This window comes from Microcebus murinus, chromosome 10, assembly GCF_040939455.1.
Source record: "Microcebus murinus isolate Inina chromosome 10, M.murinus_Inina_mat1.0, whole genome shotgun sequence".
Lineage (NCBI taxonomy): Eukaryota > Metazoa > Chordata > Mammalia > Primates > Cheirogaleidae > Microcebus > Microcebus murinus.
The window spans coordinates 13926315-13947731 of record NC_134113.1 but is presented as its reverse complement, the minus strand read 5'-3'; the positions used below and the strand labels follow the sequence as shown (position 1 = coordinate 13947731).

At 50.0% G+C, this 21417-nt stretch overlaps 1 protein-coding gene across 5 annotated transcripts in view; it reads right to left on the bottom strand.

Annotated features, from left to right (window-relative positions):
- Positions 1 to 1170: 1170 nt before the first annotated feature.
- The window catches only part of LARGE1 (LARGE xylosyl- and glucuronyltransferase 1), a 509251-nt gene continuing 489004 nt past the window's right edge, over positions 1171 to 21417 (bottom strand). For all 5 annotated transcript variants that reach the window (XM_012752220.3, XM_012752215.3, XM_012752217.3 and 2 more), the window contains 3 exons: positions 10778 to 10924; positions 5110 to 5305; positions 1171 to 2725 (listed from right to left, as the gene is read on the bottom strand). In XM_012752220.3, coding sequence (XP_012607674.1) covers positions 2528 to 2725; positions 5110 to 5305; positions 10778 to 10924 — 541 coding nt within the window. In that variant the 3' untranslated portion in view covers positions 1171 to 2527. The remainder of the gene's footprint in view (positions 2726 to 5109; positions 5306 to 10777; positions 10925 to 21417) is intronic.

Sequence of the window (21417 nt, the reverse complement as noted above, 5' to 3'; positions counted from 1 at the left end):
GGGAAATAGGATTTCCTCCTGTTGGTGTGGAGTGTCAGTTTCTGGCTTTAACAGATTCAGTGTACGTGAAGCTACATCATCTCCCAGTTTATACCTATTGTCTCAAAGTAATTAGCACCTTCTTTCATTCTCAGAAGTGACCTAGTTTGGACGACAAATTATATGGTCACCAGCTATGCCCATAAAAATGTAAGCGAAAGCAAAGTGGCTGAGCGTGATTCAGGGGCCAAGAAAAATTTTTTAAAATAAAAAGCTTTAGGGGATTAAAATTTGATTTGATTTTGCATTGAGGAACCAGTGCTACCAGCAGATTTTCACTAGGCTCGAGGAGTTGGTAATGATTAATTCAACAACTGTATCAATACGAGTACACCTACTAACAGGGGTCCTCTCCGGGGAAGGAAGAGGAATCTGTGTGTACATAAGGGAGAGGAAAAGGCAGTGGTGTGCTGATGGTGAATATTTAATAACCAGCTCTTGGGAACGAGAAGGGTGGATTGCTGAACATGGGAGTTGGAGAGGGATGAGAATAATAAATTCTTGTGAGCGTGAAGGAGCTGGCCCAGCACACCACTGAAGAAATTGGACTTGAACATGTACTTTGAACCCTTTTGTAATGTTTCACTTTTTATATGTATTACTTTTGTAATCATGCTGTATACATGTATATGTATATGCTCTCTTTCTATATACAGCTAGACCTAGATATATAAATATACTTATCTGTATCTATGCAAGGATTGGTCCTAATTGTGATTTTTCCTAAGTTTTGTATGAATCTCAGTGAAACATCCACTTGTGCATGTTAACGCACAGAGTGACCTCACGAGCCAGACTGCTGTGAGGTTGCAAGTGACTATCAGGCCAAGGGATGGAACGTTCACTCTATTGTTACCATGATTTACCCAGCTGGCTCACATCTGGTATAATAAAACATCTGGCCTCAGTGTTGAGGCAGAGGCTAAATGGAAAATTTGAAAACGGTTTGAGGGTTAGAGGATAAAGTAAAAACTAACTTCGGCAAGGAGAGGAAAGAAAAGGTTAAAGGTCAAATGATGAGAAAAATAAAATGGGAGAACAGAAAGTGTGAAGTTGCTGCTTATCAATTTTGATCAGAATCGAAGTGTGTCTCGGTAGCTTCTTGCAAGAGTGGGAGGGGAATGGGGAAGAAACAGTCTGTACTTTCATTTATTGAATGCAGCTTTCGTTGGTCACATTGCAACTCAATACAAACAGCCCAGCAGAGGGTAGGGCATTAACTCTGGTTCTCATCGATGTAAACACAACATTAATATTGAAGAGTAAAGAAAATGGGTAAAAAGTCCAGTGTCTCCTCGAGCTGCGCGGAGGTGAAGGTGCTTGCCTACCCTTGGACAGGTCCCAAAGGGAGACTGAGGTTGTCACTCTTCCATCATCCACAGTGAAGCAGGCAAGAACGCAGAGGACCTCGCACGTTCTTTCTGTGGGTTTTCAGACGGACGTGTGAATTTTCAGAACCGGGCTCGCACGAATTACTACAGTTCTTCCAAAGGCCTGGGAGGTTCGTACCTTTCCGCGAGCACGGAAACAGTCCCTTCGAAGCCCTTTCCCGTGACTCAGTCGCCACCCATAGAAAACGCGCCGTGTGTGAAGCAGCCAGCCCTCATAATTACAGAGCCCCCACGGCAGCCCTGGGGCCTGGGCAGGGAGGAATTCGGTTGTGGGAGCCCCGGTGGCAGTCCTGCAGGAAGCCGCCCACATTCAGATACTGGCTGAAGACCCTCGTCCTCCTTGCTGGGCCACTGCTGATAGAGGGACGTCTGGTTGAGGCAGCTCACTTTCCTTTAGAGCCTTAAAGGATCGGATTTCCTATTTTGGATCGCCAGACCAAAAACAAATAAACAAACAAACAAAATCCCCCAAAGAAAAACAAATCAAAACGAAAACAAGAGTGACTTTGGGGATAAGGAACCAATCAACCCCACCTCCAGGCCCCACCAGATACAGTGTCCCCGTTGGGTTTCTCCAGCTGGTTGGTTCAGATCATTGATTTGCCCTCCCCCTCTGGATACCCAGCTAGACTGCAGGGCAAGAGAGAAAGTTTCCTCTAAATGAAGAGACAGTTTTGCTTTTATTTCCTGGGATGACCAACCTCCAGCACCCTGACTCCCCTTCCTCCCCAGCTATGACGAGAAACATAATTATTACAAAGCAATAGGAACACCCTAAAGCCCTGCCTTGGTGTTGTGGCTTTGCGGTAAAGGAATAACCCCTGTACTTCTGGTCCCCTCGCCATGTCCCCTTTCTTGAAGAGGCTTGTAGAGGTGGGCTGTTTTCCCACCCTTTGGGGACGCTGGGTAGGGGTGGAGAGAGGCTGGCTGGATCCTCGTCCAAGATCTCCGTAGTGAGTGCAGCTTTGTTGGGCCAAAGAGACAAATAAAAACAAACCACAAAGCACTGCTCGATTTCGGATTTGAAGGCTGGGCCCCAAACAGCGAGTGGCTCTTCCCCGGCAGCGTGTCTCTCCCTAGGGGTGGGCTCCTTGGTGCTAGCTGTTGTTCTCGGCCGTGAGATATTTCAGGGCAGCGAAGCCATAGCGGCGGGACATGTCCTGCTGAAACTCCTCCTTCAGGGTTTTGAGACAGATGCGGTATTGCTTGTTGGAACGGAACTTGGTGATGTCGAAGCTGGGGGCGTGAGGCATGTGGATCATGTAGGCGTTGGGCAGCACAGTGAACTCGTATTCCTGGAAGGAGGCAAGAGCAGCGTGAGCATTTGCAAGAACCCCCCGTGACACGTGGGGAAGGCCCAAGGGAACGGCTGAATGAACCAAGTGACTGAATGACCGGAAGAATGACACCGACACACAGGCCATCATCGCATGGACAGCATGACGGCTCTGGAGCAGGACAGTTCAGGGCTGTTCCCATGACCTTGGACAAGATACTTAGCTTCTCTGAACCTTTGTTTTCTCATGTATACAGTGAAAGCAATACTATCTACCTTGACAAATGACTGTGAGCACGAAACCAATGACACATGGACAGTGCTGAGCAGAGCTCATGGCCCATAAAAGGTTCTTGATAAATGTGAGCTCACACCCACGTGGACAATCTAGGACAAAGCAAGCCATGGGGTATTCTCTAGCTCAATCGATTGACATCTGTTTACATGATCCCTCACAGGACTTGATGAGATCTGACAGCCTCAACAGATTAGTGCAAAAGAAGAGACAAAAAAAAGAAGATGGAAGATGAAAAGAAAGAAGAAGACAAAAAAAGGAAGATGGAAGATGAAAATTAAAAAAAAAATGTTTCATTAGATTGAAGCTCACCAAGGATAAAACTCTCCCCGATACGTGCTATTACAAGTGGCACCATCACACAGTATCCTCAACATGGCAGACCACAGCTAAATACTCACGCCAAAAATACAAGGCCTCTGAATAGCTGAAATAGGTGACATGAGTATAGGCCACGTAGCTCAGAGGAGAACCCAGCACACTTGCACTCACACGTAGTTATGCTGATTTTGGACATAATATCTCATAAGCTTGGGTCCTCTAGTTTCCCAGGCCAGACTCAGATAAGAATAAATTCAGAAAGGGAAAATCAGGATGGGCAAAAGTAGCTGTTACAGGTAGAAATATATAGACAGGAGCAAGAAATGACAGTTGCTGGTAAGGAATGAGTAAGAAAAAGGAAATGAAAAGAAAAAGATGAAAATGAAATGCGAGACCTCCCAGAGCTGACCTGTCTGGGACATCTCATGTAGGGCCAAAGAGCCCCTCCAACCCCACTACCCCCATGGGTGTGGCTGTCCTACCTGACGGGTATGTGCTCATTATTTTCTTAAGTCACTGGGAAGGGTAAAGTTATGTTTGGCATGGGCTATTGGCAAAGAAGGAAAAATATGCAATCTATTTTCAAGAGTTCTGTCAAAACTGTCTAAAACAAACAAAGCCCAGGTCTCCATGCTGGAAAAATTAACTTTCTCTGAGCCAGTTCTCCTCCCAAGAGTGCCGGACACATGAATATTGCATTTCGTTTCTTTCGATAGCCGAGGCAGCCTGGACATTGCCGTGCATGAGCAGCGCTGTGCTCGCTCCAAGTGTTATTGAAAATGTGGATGACGACAGCCAGCCCTTCTGCTGTTAAACATGAACACCACTCTCCAAGCTCGGTCTCCATCAGTGGTCCTCAGCCATCACCAGAGACTGCTCTCAATCATACTGGATCTGTTAGAAAGTTCTGGTGATGTTTTTGAACAGCCAACCTCAGCCTAGCTTGAATTGGAGTTGCTCTTGTGGAAAAATATCTACACTGTGCTCCAGGAGGAGAAGGGCATACAAAGAAAAAAGAGTGGGGCTGGGGGACTGAGGCATCCTTCTCCTAACGTAACCAGAGCAGCTTTGCATTTGTTTAACACAGGAATCGACAAAGTACGGTTCATCTGACCTGCTTCGTGTTTTTGTAAATAAAGTTTTATTGAAACACAGCCACACCCATTCATTTAAAGATTTTCTATGACTGAACTACAATGGCAGAGTTGAGTAGTTGAAAAGGAGACCTGCAGGCCCCATGAAGCCCCTAATACTTACTATCTGGTCCTTCACAGAAAAAAGTTCACTGATCTCTGGTTTCACCTAGCAGAATTCTGCAGATTTCTTTTGAAGGGGGTGCTCAGTGAGGATTAGCTGAACGAATGAAGGGGCTCATGGCTAAACACAGCCTAAACATTGCCACCTAAATCATTGCACTTGAAGGTAGAATAATTAGCTGCGTCTCAGCAGCATGCTGTGTCATTTATATGGAAGTCTTAGGATGTTCTGCCAATCAAAGGCCGAGTGACAGATGGTCACTATTTGCTTGTCTTCATCACCTGCGTGGGTGAGGATGAGGAGTGAAATGGTTTGTCACAGGAAACTTACATTTGTGTGGCCAGGAACTCAACTCTCACCCAAGGGTAGAGTTTGGGATCCATAGCCCGAGAGATTAGCAAGGCACACTCTCAACTCGAGGTCCCTGAGCACATCTTGTTCTCTCTTAGGTCTCTACTTTCTTGTCAGCTCTAAGATCTAGGCCTCTCCTTCCCCACCCAGCACCCAGGTGAATGTTCCGTTCTTCTCACCTGCGCATCCAGTTCCATGATATGAGCCACCTTGTTCCAGCCAAAGCCCACGAACCTCCGGTCATACTCGGGGCAGTCACGTCTCACAACCACATACGGCTCGAAATCAGCCTCCCATTCCACCCGGTAAGGCGTGGTGGCAGTCCGCCACTTGGCGAAGTTTGTGGGTGCATGACCTTTCGTCCAGACGTGGTACCTGGGACACAGGGAGAAAAGCCACTGGGTTAAGGGAAGGAAGCTGAGCTTTCAAACCGCTGCTGATTTGGAAGAAGAAGAGCTACATGCTGATACAGTCGCTGGTGTGGGCTGGACTGTGTCCCCCCTCAAAAGCAACGTTCAAGCCCTAACCCCCAGTACCTGTGAAAGTGACCTATTTGGAAACAGGGCTTTGCACATGTAACCAAGTTAAGACGGCATCATAGCGGGTTAGGGTGGGCACTAATCTGTGCCCTTATAAAAGGAAAAATTGGACACAGAAACACACAGCAAAAATATGAAGTACAGATGTAGACAGAGAATGGAATGATGCATCAATAAGCCAAAGAATCCAAAGACTGCCGGCAACCACCAGAAAGAAAGCAGACAAGAACAAGGAAGATTTTTTTCCCCTAGAGCCTTTGGAGGAAGCACAGACCTGCCAACACCTTGATTTTGGACTTGTGGCCTCCAGAACTGTGAGTAAGATCCTGTTATGTGAAGCCACCCAGTCTGTAGTACCTTGTTGCGGCAGCCCCATGAAACTAATCCAGTTGGTTATCTACACCCTTCGCTAATGAGGAGATTCTCACCATGAAAAGGTAAGTGAACTTCGGAGGGGCTCTGTGTCACTTGTAAGGAGCCAGTTTTGGGTTGGCCTGCAGTATGGTTCTTCCTGCTAGGTCCCACTGAGGCAGACGTTTAAGACGGCCCTTCATAACCCTCACCCTGTAGAATGTCCTCCCCCTTGGAGCACAACCTGTAAGTATGGCATCACTCCTGGGATTATGGTACATTATATGGCAAAACGCATTTTTATAGACATAATTAAGGTGACTAAATCAGTTGACCTTGGATTAATTAAAAAAGAGATGAATGGGGTGGGCCTGACCTAACCACGTGACCCTTCAGAGCTGGGAGAAAGCAAAGAGACACGTTGGAGCTGCCATGTGGCAAAGAACTCCACTCTAAGAGTTGACAGTGGCCTCAGCTGAAAGCCAGCAGAACGGGACCTCAGGCCCACAGCTGCTAGGAAAGGAATTCTGCCACCAGCAGCGAGCTCGGAGGAGGACCACGTACTCTAGCAGAGAACCGCAGCTTTGCTGACCCCCTGCATTCCGCCCTGGGAGACCGGAGCAGTCAGTCAACCATTCCCTGCCCGGACCTCCGGCCCCCAGAGGCTGTGAGATCATACATGTATGCTGATTTAAGCTATGTTTGTGGTAATTTGTCACATAGCGACAGAAAATGAATATAACCATATAACCACAATAAAAATCAGCTAATATTTATTAACCACTTACTATGTACTAGGACTATTTTAAATGTTATGTAGATAGGTATTGTTTTAAAATCTTATAACTTACCCAGTGTCAAATAGCACATGGTGGAGCTGGGATGGAAACCGAGGCAGCCTGGCTCAAAGGCCAGGGTCCCTAACCATTTGCTGGGTTACCTCTCTCATCTGTCACTGTCCCCACTCTCTGGCCTACAGAACAAGTGCTTAATGATTATGTGCTAAATTGAATAAATGAATGAGTAATCCAACAATGTGAGCAGCACCTACAACAGAGGCCCGTGAGCGGGATAGGACTGGAAACCACAGAGAGGTGGCAGGAAGCAGGAAGTGTCTTGTGAAAGACCAGACAGGGCCTAAAAGAAAGGGGTCAGGGAAAGTATTAACAGTTTCCAGAACTAGAAAGAAAAGCTTCATGAAATGAAAGCAAGACAGGAAGGTGGGAACCCAACAGCTCAGCTATAGGGAGAGAGTTAGTGGAAGTCCTGGGCTCCATCTCATCCTTGGGGAAGGCTCTCTAAAGCGAGGGGGACTCTAAGTGACAGGAGTGTTCCATGTGGCCCGTGGAGCAGGAGCAGCTCTGGCACAGAATGCAGCTGACTGGACATGCCCCGGACCCTCAGGGAACGGGCCCGTGTGGCTGAACAGGCACTGGCCAACACGTGGCCTTTCGTCAAGTTGTGTTGCTGGGTGACACGGCCAGGCTGGGGCAAGTCAGGGACTTGAATCTCAGCTCCATCAATGCAGCAACTTCCACCAAAGCCTAAATCACTTAAATGGAAGAAAAATGAAAGGTTGATCGATATGACTTTAATGGAGTGTGAAAAAGAGGGATATTGGGAGAGATGTCAGTCTTGGGTGTGATCCAAATATTAGGCCTAGAAGCAGTTGCTTTTCCCTTTGTGAACTTGCTGAACAGGCAGTCCGGACACCTGATGCCTTTGACAGAACTGGCGCAGCGCGGCTGATGTCTGTGAACCCACGTCAGGTTCAAAGCGCGGCACCGTGGAGCCACTGGGCCAGGGTTCAAATCCCACCACCAAGTGCCACTTAGGAGCTGAAGAACTTAGCAGAACAAAGTACTTTAACGGGGCTTTAATTTCCTCTTGTGTCAACTGGGAAAAATAATACCTACCTGGTTGCATTGCCAAGAAGCTTATATGAGAAAATGTAAAGTGCTCGCGTGGTACTGGCGTGCTGAAGGAATTCAGTAAGTGTTAGTTCCCTAACAGGCAGTTCAACAAAGTGGTTAAAAATGTGGTTCTGGAGGCAGCCTGCCTCAGTTTGAATTCTGCCATTCAACAGGTGCACACAGGTTAATTACTCTCTGTACCTTTGTTTCAATAATAATACCTGCCTCACAGATTTACGATGATAAAGTGAATTAACTCACATAAAGTACTTAGAGCAGTCACTGATATAGATATAAAAAATATATATTTTTATATATATGTAATTCCTCCAAAACTGAGGACATTCTCTTTATCATTTCTCTTTGTTTGCCTCCCAGATGTGATGTCAATTGCTTGGTCTTGCTCTCAGTGATACCGATAGCCATTTTATTTGTCTATGGAGGCATCTTTAGAATCTAAACTCTCGGCCAATTATAATACAGAAAAGAAGGAAAAACAACAGGGAAGGGCTGGGACGGCTGCATCCCTTCTGTTGATCTGGCGGGGGGGGGGGGGGAGGAGGGGGAGGACGGCTTCTGTCCGCTCAGCCTGGACACCGACAATGAGCCGAATGGCCGGGCGGCACAAGATGTGGTGAAGTCACAATTAACCTGCCATGAAAACAAGCCACAGACTGGAAATGACCTGAGGGACCTGTTGCCAGTCCAGCAGACGCTAAACTTCAGGGGTTGGTCTCTGAATGACAGGTGGCACCCAGAAAACAGTGATGAGAGAGGTTTCCTGGGTATACTGTACATGATTCCATTGAAGAGATTTGGGGCACTTTGCTTTGTTCTCACACTTGAGCATACCCCAAAATCATGACAACTGGAGTTTCTAACGCAGGAGGTCTGGGCAGGTTGAGACCTTGCATTTCTAACAAGCTCTGAAGGGATGTGGATCTCCTAGCCCGGGGAGAACATTCTGGAACAACTGCCCTAGAGGACTGGTCAGGGTGTAGTTGCTTTCTCATTCCAGGTGTGGTAGGGAGTAGGTTTTAGCTACTAGGAGCCTTAAGAGTTCATTACTTGGCAAGCAGGTGACAAAGGCAACTTCTTGGAGGGAAGGTTTGTAATTTGGCCCCTGGCATGGTGGCTTGCCAGCTGTTGGCCAGAGCAGCAATCACAGACACAGCAGGTCCAACCCCAGCTCTCGTGCCCAAGGACGTGACCTTGAAATGAGTTCTCAACTCACCTAGGGATGGAGATGGGAGGAAGGATGCCTTGACAAGGCGCCAGGGGTTCAGCCATCAGACTGTGGCATCTATGGGAGACTCAGACTAAGGTTCGGTCTCAAAGTCTCAGTTTCCAGAAGCAAGTTTTTACCCTGCATCTTCAAACAGCAGTAAGAAAATTCAGGGCTTGATCAGTGGCCTGGTGGTATTTTGGTTAAGAACACAGGCTCTGTGGTTCCTCAGACCTGGGCTGAATCCAGGCTCTGCCGTTCACTGCCTGTGTGTCACTGGGCAAGTTATTTAACCTCTCAGAGCCTCAGTTTCACTATCTGTGAAATGGGGATAATATTAATAGTGTCTGCCTCCCAGATTTATTGTGAGAGTTAAATAGGTAATCACAGAAGCTGGCATATGTTAAGCAAAATGGCAGTTGTCATTTCTGTCTGAAAAGAAGGCAGGCTAAGGTCGTGGGGATATTAACTCTTCCAGGTCATTTTCCAGAGTCTTACATAGAGGAGAAGCCTGGAGTTTGAGTCCTGCCTCCACCACTCCTCTGTGTATAATGTGAAGAACGATAACCTCTGAACTGTTGAATGAGTCACCTGCCTCACAGAGTGATTTTCACAAGAAAAAGTTTGAGAAAACCATCTAGAAACTTTACAGTAGTATGAAAACCCAAGTTATATGACTACAATCTTTTCAATAAAAGTCCAGTGGCCTAGAAATGTCTGCTTCTTGGCTCAAAGGAAGGGTTGGCCATTCTTACACTGTTCCCAGTGGAGACCTCGCTTTAAAATCAGCAGGCACAGCGCCGGCTCCCTCCAGAGACTGCTCCATTAACCCTTTGCACGCGGATGTCTGAGTGTGACTCGACACAGTTAGCAAAAATTACAGAGATTAAAATTACTCTTTGAATGTATTAATAATTTGAAATATAAAAAAATCCAAATAAATAAGTTTGTATGAAAAGAAAACTCCAGTTTTTTATTCTACTGCCGCTCTTTGTAAAATCTGGGGTATTTAAAATATTAAATCTTGAGTGGAATAAAGGAATGGAGAAAAAAGCAAGCGAGTGCAAAGGAGACCCAGCAGTACTACCCCTCTCCCACCCTGGTCTCCTGATTGCTACACTCAATGCCACAGGCCGTCCCCAGGGCGTGGAAGTCTGTGCATTCACACAGACTCCGGGGGCACTCTGGACGGCGACAGGGTAGCTCCCTCGATGTTCCTGCAGGACTAGGGGTCTGGGACATGAGGAAAATGAGGGTTCTGCTTACAACGGTCACACGGGCAATAGGAAAGTCGGCTGCCACATCTGCTGTGTGTGACTTTGGAGTCACCTTCGTGACTTTATGCTGTTGAAGCAACTGCCGCGTGTCCCACGCCTCGGGCTCAGAGAACAGACCACTCACCCCGCCGAGAAAAAGAGAAACCACCACCGTGGCGCTAATGGAAAGAGTGAAGTCCACTTACCAAAGGAGTGAACGGACAAGCACACAAAAGAGAGAATTCAGAGCCAGGAGATGGGAGCAGGAACCTAGACTGAGTTTGGAAAAAAAGTGCAAACGGAAACAAGCTTAACCTTCTTGCCCGGACATGCCTACCCTTCCAGCTGGACAGATACCCCTGTCATCCACGTACAAATGAAGCACCTGGCGCGGGGAGGAGGAGAGAGAAGACACCAAGATTGCTTGGGGCGAGCGGTGCTATTTTGGCCTCGCCATAGACTAAGGCAGCATCAAACTTTTGGGCCAACAGCCTGGGCGTCTGGGTTTCCCGGGCGAGAGAAGGGCTCCGGGCACCCGCAGGACGGCAGGGAGGGCCACTCACCTGAACGTGAAGAGGGTGCCCATGTCCAGCATCGACAGCAACTCCGCTTTCGACTTGGGGAAAGAGAGCCGGTAGCGCAGCGTCTCGAACGCGGGGACGATCATCGCTTTCTTGGTGTTGGCGAGGTCGAGCTGGATGACAGACTTCCTGGAAAAAGGGGGCAGGCAGAGAGATGGGGTCCCCGTGGCACCAGGCCCAGGGAGGCAGAGCAGCTCGCCAAATACCACTCGGGGGGCCAGAGTGGACCTGAGACCCTGCGTCCGGGAGGCAGGGAGCCGGGTCTTCCCGGAGGGTGGACGGGGAGCAGGCAGACGGGCCGGGCCACGGGAGCCTCCGGCGTGTGCTCTTGTCAGCCACGCACAGGGGAGGGGCTCACAGTGCGCACAGGGGCTGGAGCCCAGCCTGCCGGGTTCCCTGGGCTGGCCAACCACCCCTGCCACACCACCGGCCACACAGGTGCAGGTGGACAGAAAGCCAATGACAGTCACCAACCTGGGACTCCCAGGCCTCATCTCTGGGACTCCGCAACGCTTTGAATCCTCCAGACCCCGAGCCTCTACAGTAGCCAGAGCCCCTGTGCCACCAGCATGGATAGGACAGAGCTCTGGTCCCCCCCTTGGTGGAAGGTTCCCCACGTCTCATTGATTGCCTTTGCGCCCGGCCTTCCGTTCTCCTCCTCCGAGACTCAGCTCCTGCCCTTCTGGATTTGTCTGCCATTTCTCAGCTCCGTGGCAGTCACTTGGAATGAACAAAAGGCTCATGGAGGAGCACAAAGTACGAGGCTCTTACTGAACACGGAGTGGACGTGAACCCTGGTGATGTCACTTGCGAGGCCTGCCATCCCGGGCAAGCAGCTCAGCGTCTCACCACCTCGGTTCCTCCTCCCTAAAACAGTGGCTATAACGTCTGCCTCCTGGGGTTGCTGTAAAGACCAAACACGGTAATATAACACTGCTTGGCACACCTGGCCCGGGCAGGCCTGCTGTGACGAGGGGTCACTATCGCCCTGCAGCACTGTCATCACCCCCTGGCCCGGTCTTCTATCGTCTCTCTCTGCCAGGCCTCCGGGACTCCTTTCTGGCCTCCTGCTCGGACCGCAGACGTCTGGGTCTCAGCACCGTCATGGGCTGTCTGCTTCTGCCTCCGCAACGGAGAAGGTGGCCACCCCGGGGTACTGTAGGCGCGGGGGACATTCCGACAAAAACAGGAAGCAGCAGCCCCGTGTGGCGACACAACTGCCCCCTGCTACGCTGCTGCGTTACTGAGGTCCCTTCACGCAACGAGACTTTGAGCCTGTGCACGAGCAGGGACTAGGGCCAGTCTGCAACGAGTAGCCTGCGATGAAGGAGGGACTCTGCGAGTCCAGGCCAGCGCGGGACTACTACAGGACAGCAGCCCAAGGACATCGGTGGGCTTGGTATCCCTGAATGGGGAGGGGAACCTGGGCCAGGTCAGAGTAAGGACAGTTTTCTGAAACCACCCTTGGTTAAAGGGTTTCACCAGCTCCCCGTGGAGAGTCGGTGGTTGAGAGATGGACTGGAAGTTCATTCTGGAATCCTCTGAATATCATTTGCACTTCCCTTTTCATCATTATGCGTATGTTAACTATACACCAAATGATACTAATACACAGTTCTCACCTCACTGTTCAGAGGAGGTTTGCAAAGGATGACAGCAAGATAGAAGATTGTGGCAAGCTGGCCTGGGGGCCAGAGGTTTGAGTCCACCTGTCCTGGCCTGCACTCCTCTTTGTCTGTCTGACGATGATGTCAGCTTTCAAACACCCACGATTCCCTCCTCCATGGCCAGGCATCTATATCAGCTGGCATTCTCTTTGATATCTATCCTTTATTAGATATAGGCGGAGCTGAGGCTAATCACCTTTCCCTCCGGAAAGGTGTGTGTATCTTACCTACTGACTCTGGGTGTTGGGGCTGGGACATATGGGCATACACGATATCCCTGGGCCAAGATGGCAAAGCCCCTGGGCCCCCTGGGGCACGGGGAAAGGTGTCCCTGCATTGGTGTGTGGTTGCTTTTCATTCAACGATCACTGACCGCCTATGATGTGCCAGGCGCTTGACGATACAGGGTAAACAAAGCAGCCCAAGCCTCTGTTACACTCTTGTTGTAAATGGTGAAGGATGCTAAAAGCCTAAGGACAAATCTCTCTAAATTGGAGCCCAAGATTGCATTTGCAGCTGATTATTTTAGGATATGAATGCTATAGAAACAGAGTGGAAGGCCAGGAGGGCTGAAGTAGGAAAAGAACAGGTAGAGTATATATCTGTACACGCATATACACAGGATAGATACAGAGATCTATGAATATGGACGTATGAAGTTACTATTATGTTCACAGTTATTACAGTCACTATTTCTTGGAGAAAAAGTCCTGCTAAAAACTAATTCCCCCTTCTATGGCCCTATACGTAGAAGCAGCTCCCACAGCTTCAGCTGCTCTGCCTGAACCCCTGGCCAGGACAGGGTGTTTAGGAGCAGACACTTGACCCAAGCTGAGCAAGTCAGTTTCTGATTCTTGCAAATATGAACAGAAACACAGAGACAGGTAAACCACAGAGGTGACCTGCCATGATGACGCAACACTGCTCTAGAGGCTTCTGAACTACTGCCGTGGAGGGTTCTGGAGCTACCCTGGTGTGTTAGTCTTGTGTATTGGTTTTTCTAGTCCTACTTTGATTCCATAGGATATACCACCCAACTGTTACTTGTTTTCCTTTGATTCTTTTTGTTTAAATTAATCTACCTAGCACTGCTTTCTGTTGCTTGTAACTAACCACCCTGATATAATGCAAGACCCGGAGTAAACGTTCAGCAACGTGCCTCGTTTCCCCCTGCACAGACAGCGTCGGCCTCTGCAGTGCTTTCTGCAAACTCCTTTAATCTCACTAAAATACAAGCTGACACAGAGAAGAGCTTGTCACCAGACAGGTCCACTTCAGACTCAGTCCAAGGAGGTTTCGAGACTGATGTCCTGAAAGGCTCTCATTGTGGAGCTGTTTCAGCAATAAGGTGGCTTCGGGGTGCAGACTCTGGGCACGTGTGCTGATGGAGGAGGTGATGCAGCCTGGGCCCTTCTGCGCTGTGTTCTCTTAGCACATCTTACCTCGGCTGGGGTCTGCTGACCTGGGGGTGGGCAATCTGCAGCCATCACGTACCTGGAAAGTGAGTCCTGCAGGGGACTGAGTGCTGCCCTGACAAGCTGAGTGACTCTGGGTCACTTCATTCATCTCTCTTAGATTGCCAGATCTAGACTATTCACACTGAAGCTTTGGGAAGGCAGTCTGGGGGAGTGGCAGTCAGACAGACCTGGCTTCTAGCTGTGACCCTACCAGAGCTGTCCTCTTGGGCAAGTCGCTTTAATCATTCTGAGTGTCAGAGTTGAGGTACTGGTAAAGTATGTTGGTGAGGAAAAGCACGGAGCTTGTGCACGTGCCTGGTGCAATGCCTAGCAGGCATTAAGCACTGGGTATGTGGTGCCTGGATGGTCAATTTTACCTGTCAGTGGGCCAGGCCATGGTGGCCAGGTGCTTGGTCACACACTAGTCCAGATGTTGCTATTCTGTGGATGTGAGTAACAGCTACAATCAGTGCACTTTAAGAAAAGGAGATGACCCTTGATGACGTGGGTGGGCCTCATGCAATCAGTCGAAGGCCTTAACAACAAAAACTGAGCTTTCCCAGAAAAGAAAGAATTCTGCCTCAGGACGGGAACCTAGAAATCCTGCCTGAGTTTCCAGCCTGCCCTACAAATTTCAGACTTGCCAACCCCACACCTGAGTGAACCAATTCCTTAAAATCCCTCTCACTATATACTGATATGTGTATATCTGTCTATATACCTATAGATAGTTTGGCATCTATAGGATGTATAGATACACTCTCTATATCACCTGTTATTAATAGTTCCATTTCTCCAGAGACCCCTGACTGATATGTTGCCTTTACTTCTGGTTCAAGATCCCTGCAAAAACATTTACAAACCTATTACAATATTTTGGACTGAGGAACCATTAATATTAAAAGAAATCACAGGTATCTACCTAAGTAACTCATGACCCTGCTGATACAACAGAGAACCCGTCAAATATTAATGTAAGTGACCTGGAGCCAGACAGGACCAGCTTCAAAACCTGGCCACGCCTTTTCCTGGTGACCTTGGGTGCACTGTGCAAGCTCTCCTGGTCACAGGTTCCCCATCTGTAACTGGAGAAAATAACTGCTCATCTCTTATCTCCCTGGGGTCCCAGAGCCTAATGCAGTGCCTGACTCACAGTAACTGATTAATCAACGAGCCCCCCTTCCCCTGTCACAGCTCAGCTTACTGGTGTGCCCACGGCAAGAGAATGGGCGAGCGAGCAGGAGGGTTAGGAAAAGACAACATACTGCTCACGACACGGCCAGACTTTCGGCTTGCTTGTCTACGGAAACAGAGCTCATTAGATCTCGGTCTCCAGCCAGCTAGCTGAGGCCTTCTTTGTGTCAAAAACAATTCAGGTGTTCCTTGCAGAGGGCTGACCAGCGGGGCAGCTGTGAGCTGGGTAGAGTCTGCCTCCCAAGTCCCCCAGGCAGCTCTTCTGTGTCACTGTTCCCCCGAGCCCCTCCTCTCAATCCACTCAAGTGTGCAAATAGTTCCTGTCCTTTGTGCACCTGGTAACAGCGGCGAGGAGGGGAGGGACGGGAGTGAGTAGCCAACGTCCTGTGCCCATAGCACTGCGGAGCTGGGCAGAGCCCGCAAAACCACAGAAACAGCCGGGAAGGGCAGGCCGCCAGTGAGCTGGGCATCCCTGGTGCTTGGAATTACCCAATGCCAAGAGTAATCTCTCTCACACGCACCTCATTTCATCCCCATCCTTTCTCCTGGAGACAGGTCTCTGTAACCAGGGAAACAGCACAGGCTGCTGGCACAAAGAGATTATGGGATGTGTCCCAGAAGCAGGAAGGAGCCACCACGCACTGCACGGTCCTGAACCTTCACCTCCTCGGGGCCACAGTGGCGAGCCAGGCTCTGCCGGGGTCTGCATCCTGGCTACGCCTTTACCTCTGTGTTCTGCAGTTTCTCTCCCTGCAGAACGGACGTGGTGATGGCTGCATTGATCTCTGAGGGTGAGTCCCATACATAACTGTTCAGGTGGGGCCTGGCAGGTGACAAGCTCTCAATACGCTCTGGCCGTGCCTAGGACTGGCTTCCCATGCCCCCATGCTGGCTTCACGGCCAGTCTGGCCTTTCCCCACTGTCCAAGGTGCAGCCAAAGGCTGACTTTACCGCTCTGTCCTTTCGTTTGCTTACTCACCCATCCCACGTGCCAGGCACTGCTTAACCACTTACTGCATGCATCCGTGCACAGCACAGGCACAACTTCCTGCCCTCACGGAGCTCACATTTCAGTGGGGCAGAAAGGCAGTAAGCCTAATTACTAAATTACACAGTCTGTCAGAAAGTGAGAAATGCCGAGAGAGAGCACAGAGCTGGGTAGTGGGCTTAGGAACACCAGAGTGTGGACTGAGGGTGGCAAGCAAAGCCCCATGGAGAAGGGTACGGTATTTGAGCAAGTGCTTGGAGCAGGTGATGAGGTTATCCAGGGTACGGGCTTTGTAGGCTTAGGAAACAGTCAATGCAAAGGCCCTGAAGCCCCGTGTGTGTCCAAGGAACAAATAGGAAGCCTGTGTGACAAACACAGAACAAGGGACAGGGAGAGACCTAGAGATGGGGGCAGAGAAATGGGGAGGGGGTGCTGCAGGTCCTATAGGGCCTTGGTGATTACTGAAGGGTGTGAGAGGCAGAATAACCCTGCCCCTGAAGATGGCCACATCCCAGCCCCAGACACCTGTGAATGTATTACCTTACATGGCAGAGGACTCTGTAGGTGTGATTAAGTTACAGGCGCTGAGATGGGAAGATTACGCCGGAGTATTTGGGGGGCTCAACATAGAGTCCTTAGAAGAGGGAGGCAGGCATCAGAATTAGGGAAGGAAAAGGATAATGGAAGCAGAGGTTGGAGTGAGGCAGCCACCAGCCAAAGAATGTGGGCAGCAGCCCCTGGCAGGCAAGGAAAGAGATCCCCCGTCCCCCTGCCCAGGGCTGCCAGAAATAACGCCGCCCTGCTGGCAGCTGGACTGTCGTCCTGCAAGACCTGCTTTGGAGTCCCGACCTCCAGAACTGTGCGATAACATGTTGGCACTGTTATAAGCCGCCAAGTCTGTAGTCGTTGTCACAACAGCAATAGAAAGCTAATACAAAGGTCTTGGGACTTTACTCCTAATGAGACGGGGAGCCCCTGGGGAACTCTGAGCTAAGAAGAGGGACAATCTGACTTCTATAGTGTTGAGAAGACACTGTAGCCCTGCGTGGGTAAGAGCAGGGAGATTGATTAGGAGCCACTGAGGTGGCAGAGGTAAGTATCTTGGAGCCGGAGAGTAACCGTGAAGGTGGTAAGGACTGGCCTGGTTCTAGAGCCAACGGGATTCCCTGATGCGCTGGATGCAGGGTGTGGGAGACAGGAACGAAGGACGACCCAAGGCTTTGGCTGAGCTAACGGGAAGGATGGAGTTGCTGTCATTTGAGATGATGCAGCAGGCTGGCGGGGGAAGATCAGGACTTTGGTTTTGAACGTGCATTTGAAATGCCTGTGAGGGAACCCAGTGGAGACGTTAAGGACACTGCTGGACGTATGTGTTTTGAGGTCAAGAGAGAGGGCTGGGCTGGGGAGCTGTTTGGGGATAAGCAGCAGACAGACAGTACCCAGTGCCCTGAGTCTGACAGTCATCACCAAGGCCATGAGGGCAGAGTGAGAAGGCGCCAGCAACGCACCTGCGGGCAGGGACCAATGAGGAGACCGCGCTGCACTTCTTACAGCCCAGAGAAAGTGTGCACCAGGGAGTCATCAGCAGTCAGGTGCTGCTGGAGGGCAAGTCAGACAGGAACCGGGGCTGACTGCTGGATTTGGCAATGGGAGATCACAGGTGGCTTCCTCCACCTCAATCACTGGCACCTGGAATGGCACCTGAAGCCCCAGCCAAGACCAGGTAACAGGCGGGTGTGGACTAATGGCCATGTAGAATGGCACCCCTAGTCCTGCAGAAACAAATGGGGTCAACAAGGGCAGGGGTGGATCACTGGTCAGGAGCAGAACCCACGTCACTCGCCATCCTGAATGCACGCTGGTGGTTGGGGAGGGGTCGGAAGAGGGGGTGCGGTTGGCAGACATAGTGATATCTAGAGAGACCAGGATAACTGACCAAGAAGCGGGGACCTCATATATGGAAAAAACATCCAGCCTTGTTGTAACAAGTTGTTTTTTTTTTTTTTTTTTGGTAAAACAAAACAAAACAAAATATTTGGCTTCATCTTAAGTGACTGGGGGCTGGAAAAAATTAATGCATGTGGTTCAGAGAGGAGGGAATAAGTAAAGCCCCATGACTAAGACCTAACCCTTCACAGTGAGCTAAGAGCTGGGAGAAGAGAACCTTGTTTTCCGATTAGACCCCTCTTGGAGTCCCACAGTGGTCACAGCTTGCCTAAGATGGGGTTCGAGTTACTTGTCAGTTTCCACCAAGGACGAACTCCCTCACTCCTGTCTACACTCACGCATCTACCCCACTCAGCACGTCCTGAAACAAGTTCTCCCTCTCCCCGGTGTGGGCTCAGGTGTTGTGCTATGGTGTCCCCCCAGATTTAATCTCCAATGCACCAGTGTTGGGGGGAGGTCTTCTGGAAGGTGTTTGGGCCAGGAGGGCCCCACCCTCACGAATAGATTAATGCCATTATAAAAAGGCTAGATGGAGAATATTTGGCCCCTTTTTTGCCTGTCTGCCTTCTTTCACGGGAGGATGTGGAGTCCAAGGCACCACCTTGGTGGCAGAGAGCAGTCCCCACAGACAACCCACCTGCCACCGTCTTGATCTTAGACTTCCCAGGCTCCAGAACTGTGACAAAATAAATTTCTGTCTTTTACAAAGACAAAGGAGTATCTTGTTACGGCAGCACAGAACGGCCTGAGACATGTTACGGACCCAATCTGATGTCATCTTCAGGAACACAAAATTAGAAAAATAATCTGAGCTTAAGAAAGATGAGAAATGCAGTTGAGTTGCAACAGGGACAAATGGTTTTGGAATTCTCGCCTTCTTGGGTCTCTCCTGGGCGTGGGGGTGGGGCAAAGTCGGACAGCTGCGGGGCCAGGCTGGAGACATGGGTGATGGTGGGGCTGGCAGGGACAGTGCAGGCAGCATGACCTGTGGCAGGGGACTTCAGTGTCGGGGAGACAAGAGGGAGGAGGAGGGAGCCCACGCCCAGCGTAAAGGAGGCAGCTGCCCCTCAATTCCAGCTGCATGGCTGCCATATAGGACTGCGGCCATATATTCTGGTACTGCAAGCAAGAGGAGCCAACTCCAATCATTTCCAACACATTTGAGGGCTGCACGTCTCCCATGGGATGTCAGTTTGAAGGGAGGCTGAACAGTGGGAAAAAAAAGAGCTTGATCTTTCAAATCAGATGATGTAGACTTTATCTTAACTCCACTCCTTCACTAATTGTGTAATCACAGGCAATTTTCTTAACTCTCTGAGCTTTTGTTTCCTTATCTTGATGATAATAGATACTTTATGGACTTGGTGATTAAGAGAACTAAGATAATACATTCATTAATTAATGAATATTAATGAAGCCAGACACAGAGATAGTGGGTACAGAGCTGAATGAATGGATATGAACTCTGTCCATATAGAGGTCAGAGCATGGGAAGGGTGGAAGACAGCGTGTAGGGTTCTTGGGGTGTGTGGTCATCCTCTGGGTGCTTCCCCTCATGGAGATCTGCCTATGTGCTGATCAAGAAGCAGGGCAGCCAGTCAGGAGACGCTGTTCTTGGTAATTGCAAAGTTCCGATATGAAGCAAACGTATAGACTTTGGGGAAACTGAATTTCTCAGAGCATGCTTGGTGTATTGTAAGGGGTCGACAAATGACAATGATAAGTGCTTACATGTATGCAGTATAAGCACGGTGCCGAGCGCTTTATATTAATATATACATTACACCTTTAATCATCGCAACCTATGACACAGGCACTAGTATTCTTGGTGTAGTGATGAAGATATTAAAGCTCTGAGAGGTTAATAAGTAATTACATCACGAGATAATAATTGTATTGAGTCAGTCTGTACTGGCTTATAATTAATCAGGGAGGATCAATAATCACAGGATAATCTCCACGTTAAGATTTTCACAGGCGTCCCTGGGAACTAGTGTGAGAACCACTCGGATTCCTTACACCTCAGGTTGGATTAAAACAATGGGCTTCCTGACATGCTGCGGAAACCCAGGGCTCCGAGCGCTGACAAGCCTGGCTCTCTGCTGGCAATCTGACAGCAGCCCCAGTGCCTTCAGTCTCGCGGTTCCCAGCGGTTTGTCACTTGGCAGCGGTGGCCTCGGCCACTCATCGCAACGCTGAGAGGCAGTCAGCGCAGCCAATTCCGTCATAGGAGCGGAAGCTCACGTGGGCCAGGACGGAGCATCCCAACCCCTGCCTGGGAGTGGGGGCCACAGGAGGCCCCGAATGGTAACGAGCACCAAATGGGCTGATGCTCAGGGCAGTCACCCTGGGCAGAGCAAGGCAGGGTGGAAAGATGCTCTCCGGAGTTCTGGGATGGTGTCCTCAAGCTGACAGCTGTATTAAAAGGGGACGAGAGGAGGGAAAGAAACTTGTGCTGGAGTGTGCATTTATTCCAGAAACCCCAGAACAGCATTACCCTTTCTCTCAAGGCTCTGTGCACAGCTAATCAGAAACTCCGGTCTCCCTGCGCCTCCCCTCCCCGCCTCTGCGGGCCCTGAAATGAGTCTGCATCTTCTCTGAGACTGCTCCGTCCTGGACCATCCCACTCCCCGGAGATGACTGCTTGTGTGTGCATGTGCCAGCCTCGTGGGGCTCGCGGTCTGGGGCACGCCTGCTCCACGGCTGCGTTCCTGGCTGCTGCACGGTGCTGGGCACACGGTAGCTCTCAGTCACGCACAGGGAATGCAGAAATCAATCTGTGACTGCCCGGTGTCGGAGAGAGGCTGGCACTGCAAACAGGGCCCTTCGGAAATGGCGAAGATCTGGCTTGAACTCACAGCCCTGCTACTTAAAGATATACACCCTTTGGGCAAATTTACCTTCTGTGTTTTAGTCTCACTTGTATTAATGCAATGGGAATAAAGGCACTTATCTCTGACTAGGTTGTCCTAAGAAAGCTAACACTTGCCCAGCGCCTAGCACAGCGCCTGCTACACGGAGGGCACTTGCCGACTTCTGTTTCTTCCTTGCTGGGTCTGTTCCAGATGGCCGTGGGCTCATACTCTCACGGGACGCTCACAGGAGGACACGAGCCAGTGAGGGTTAGCGCGTCTCGAGAGAAAGCGGAGGGCGGTCTGAGATGCGGCGTCATTTTCCGAGTTCAGCTCATTCCTGGCAGAGTGTGTGGGCATGAACCAGGAGCAAGCGACACGTGGCGAGCAGTGGGGCCCATGCAGACACAGGTCTGATCAGCCAGCGGAAGGCAAGGGAGGGCACTCGTGTGCATGTGTGCGTGCATGTGCGACTTAGGGAGATCACGAGAAGCACCCCCGTCCTCAGCTGTCCCCT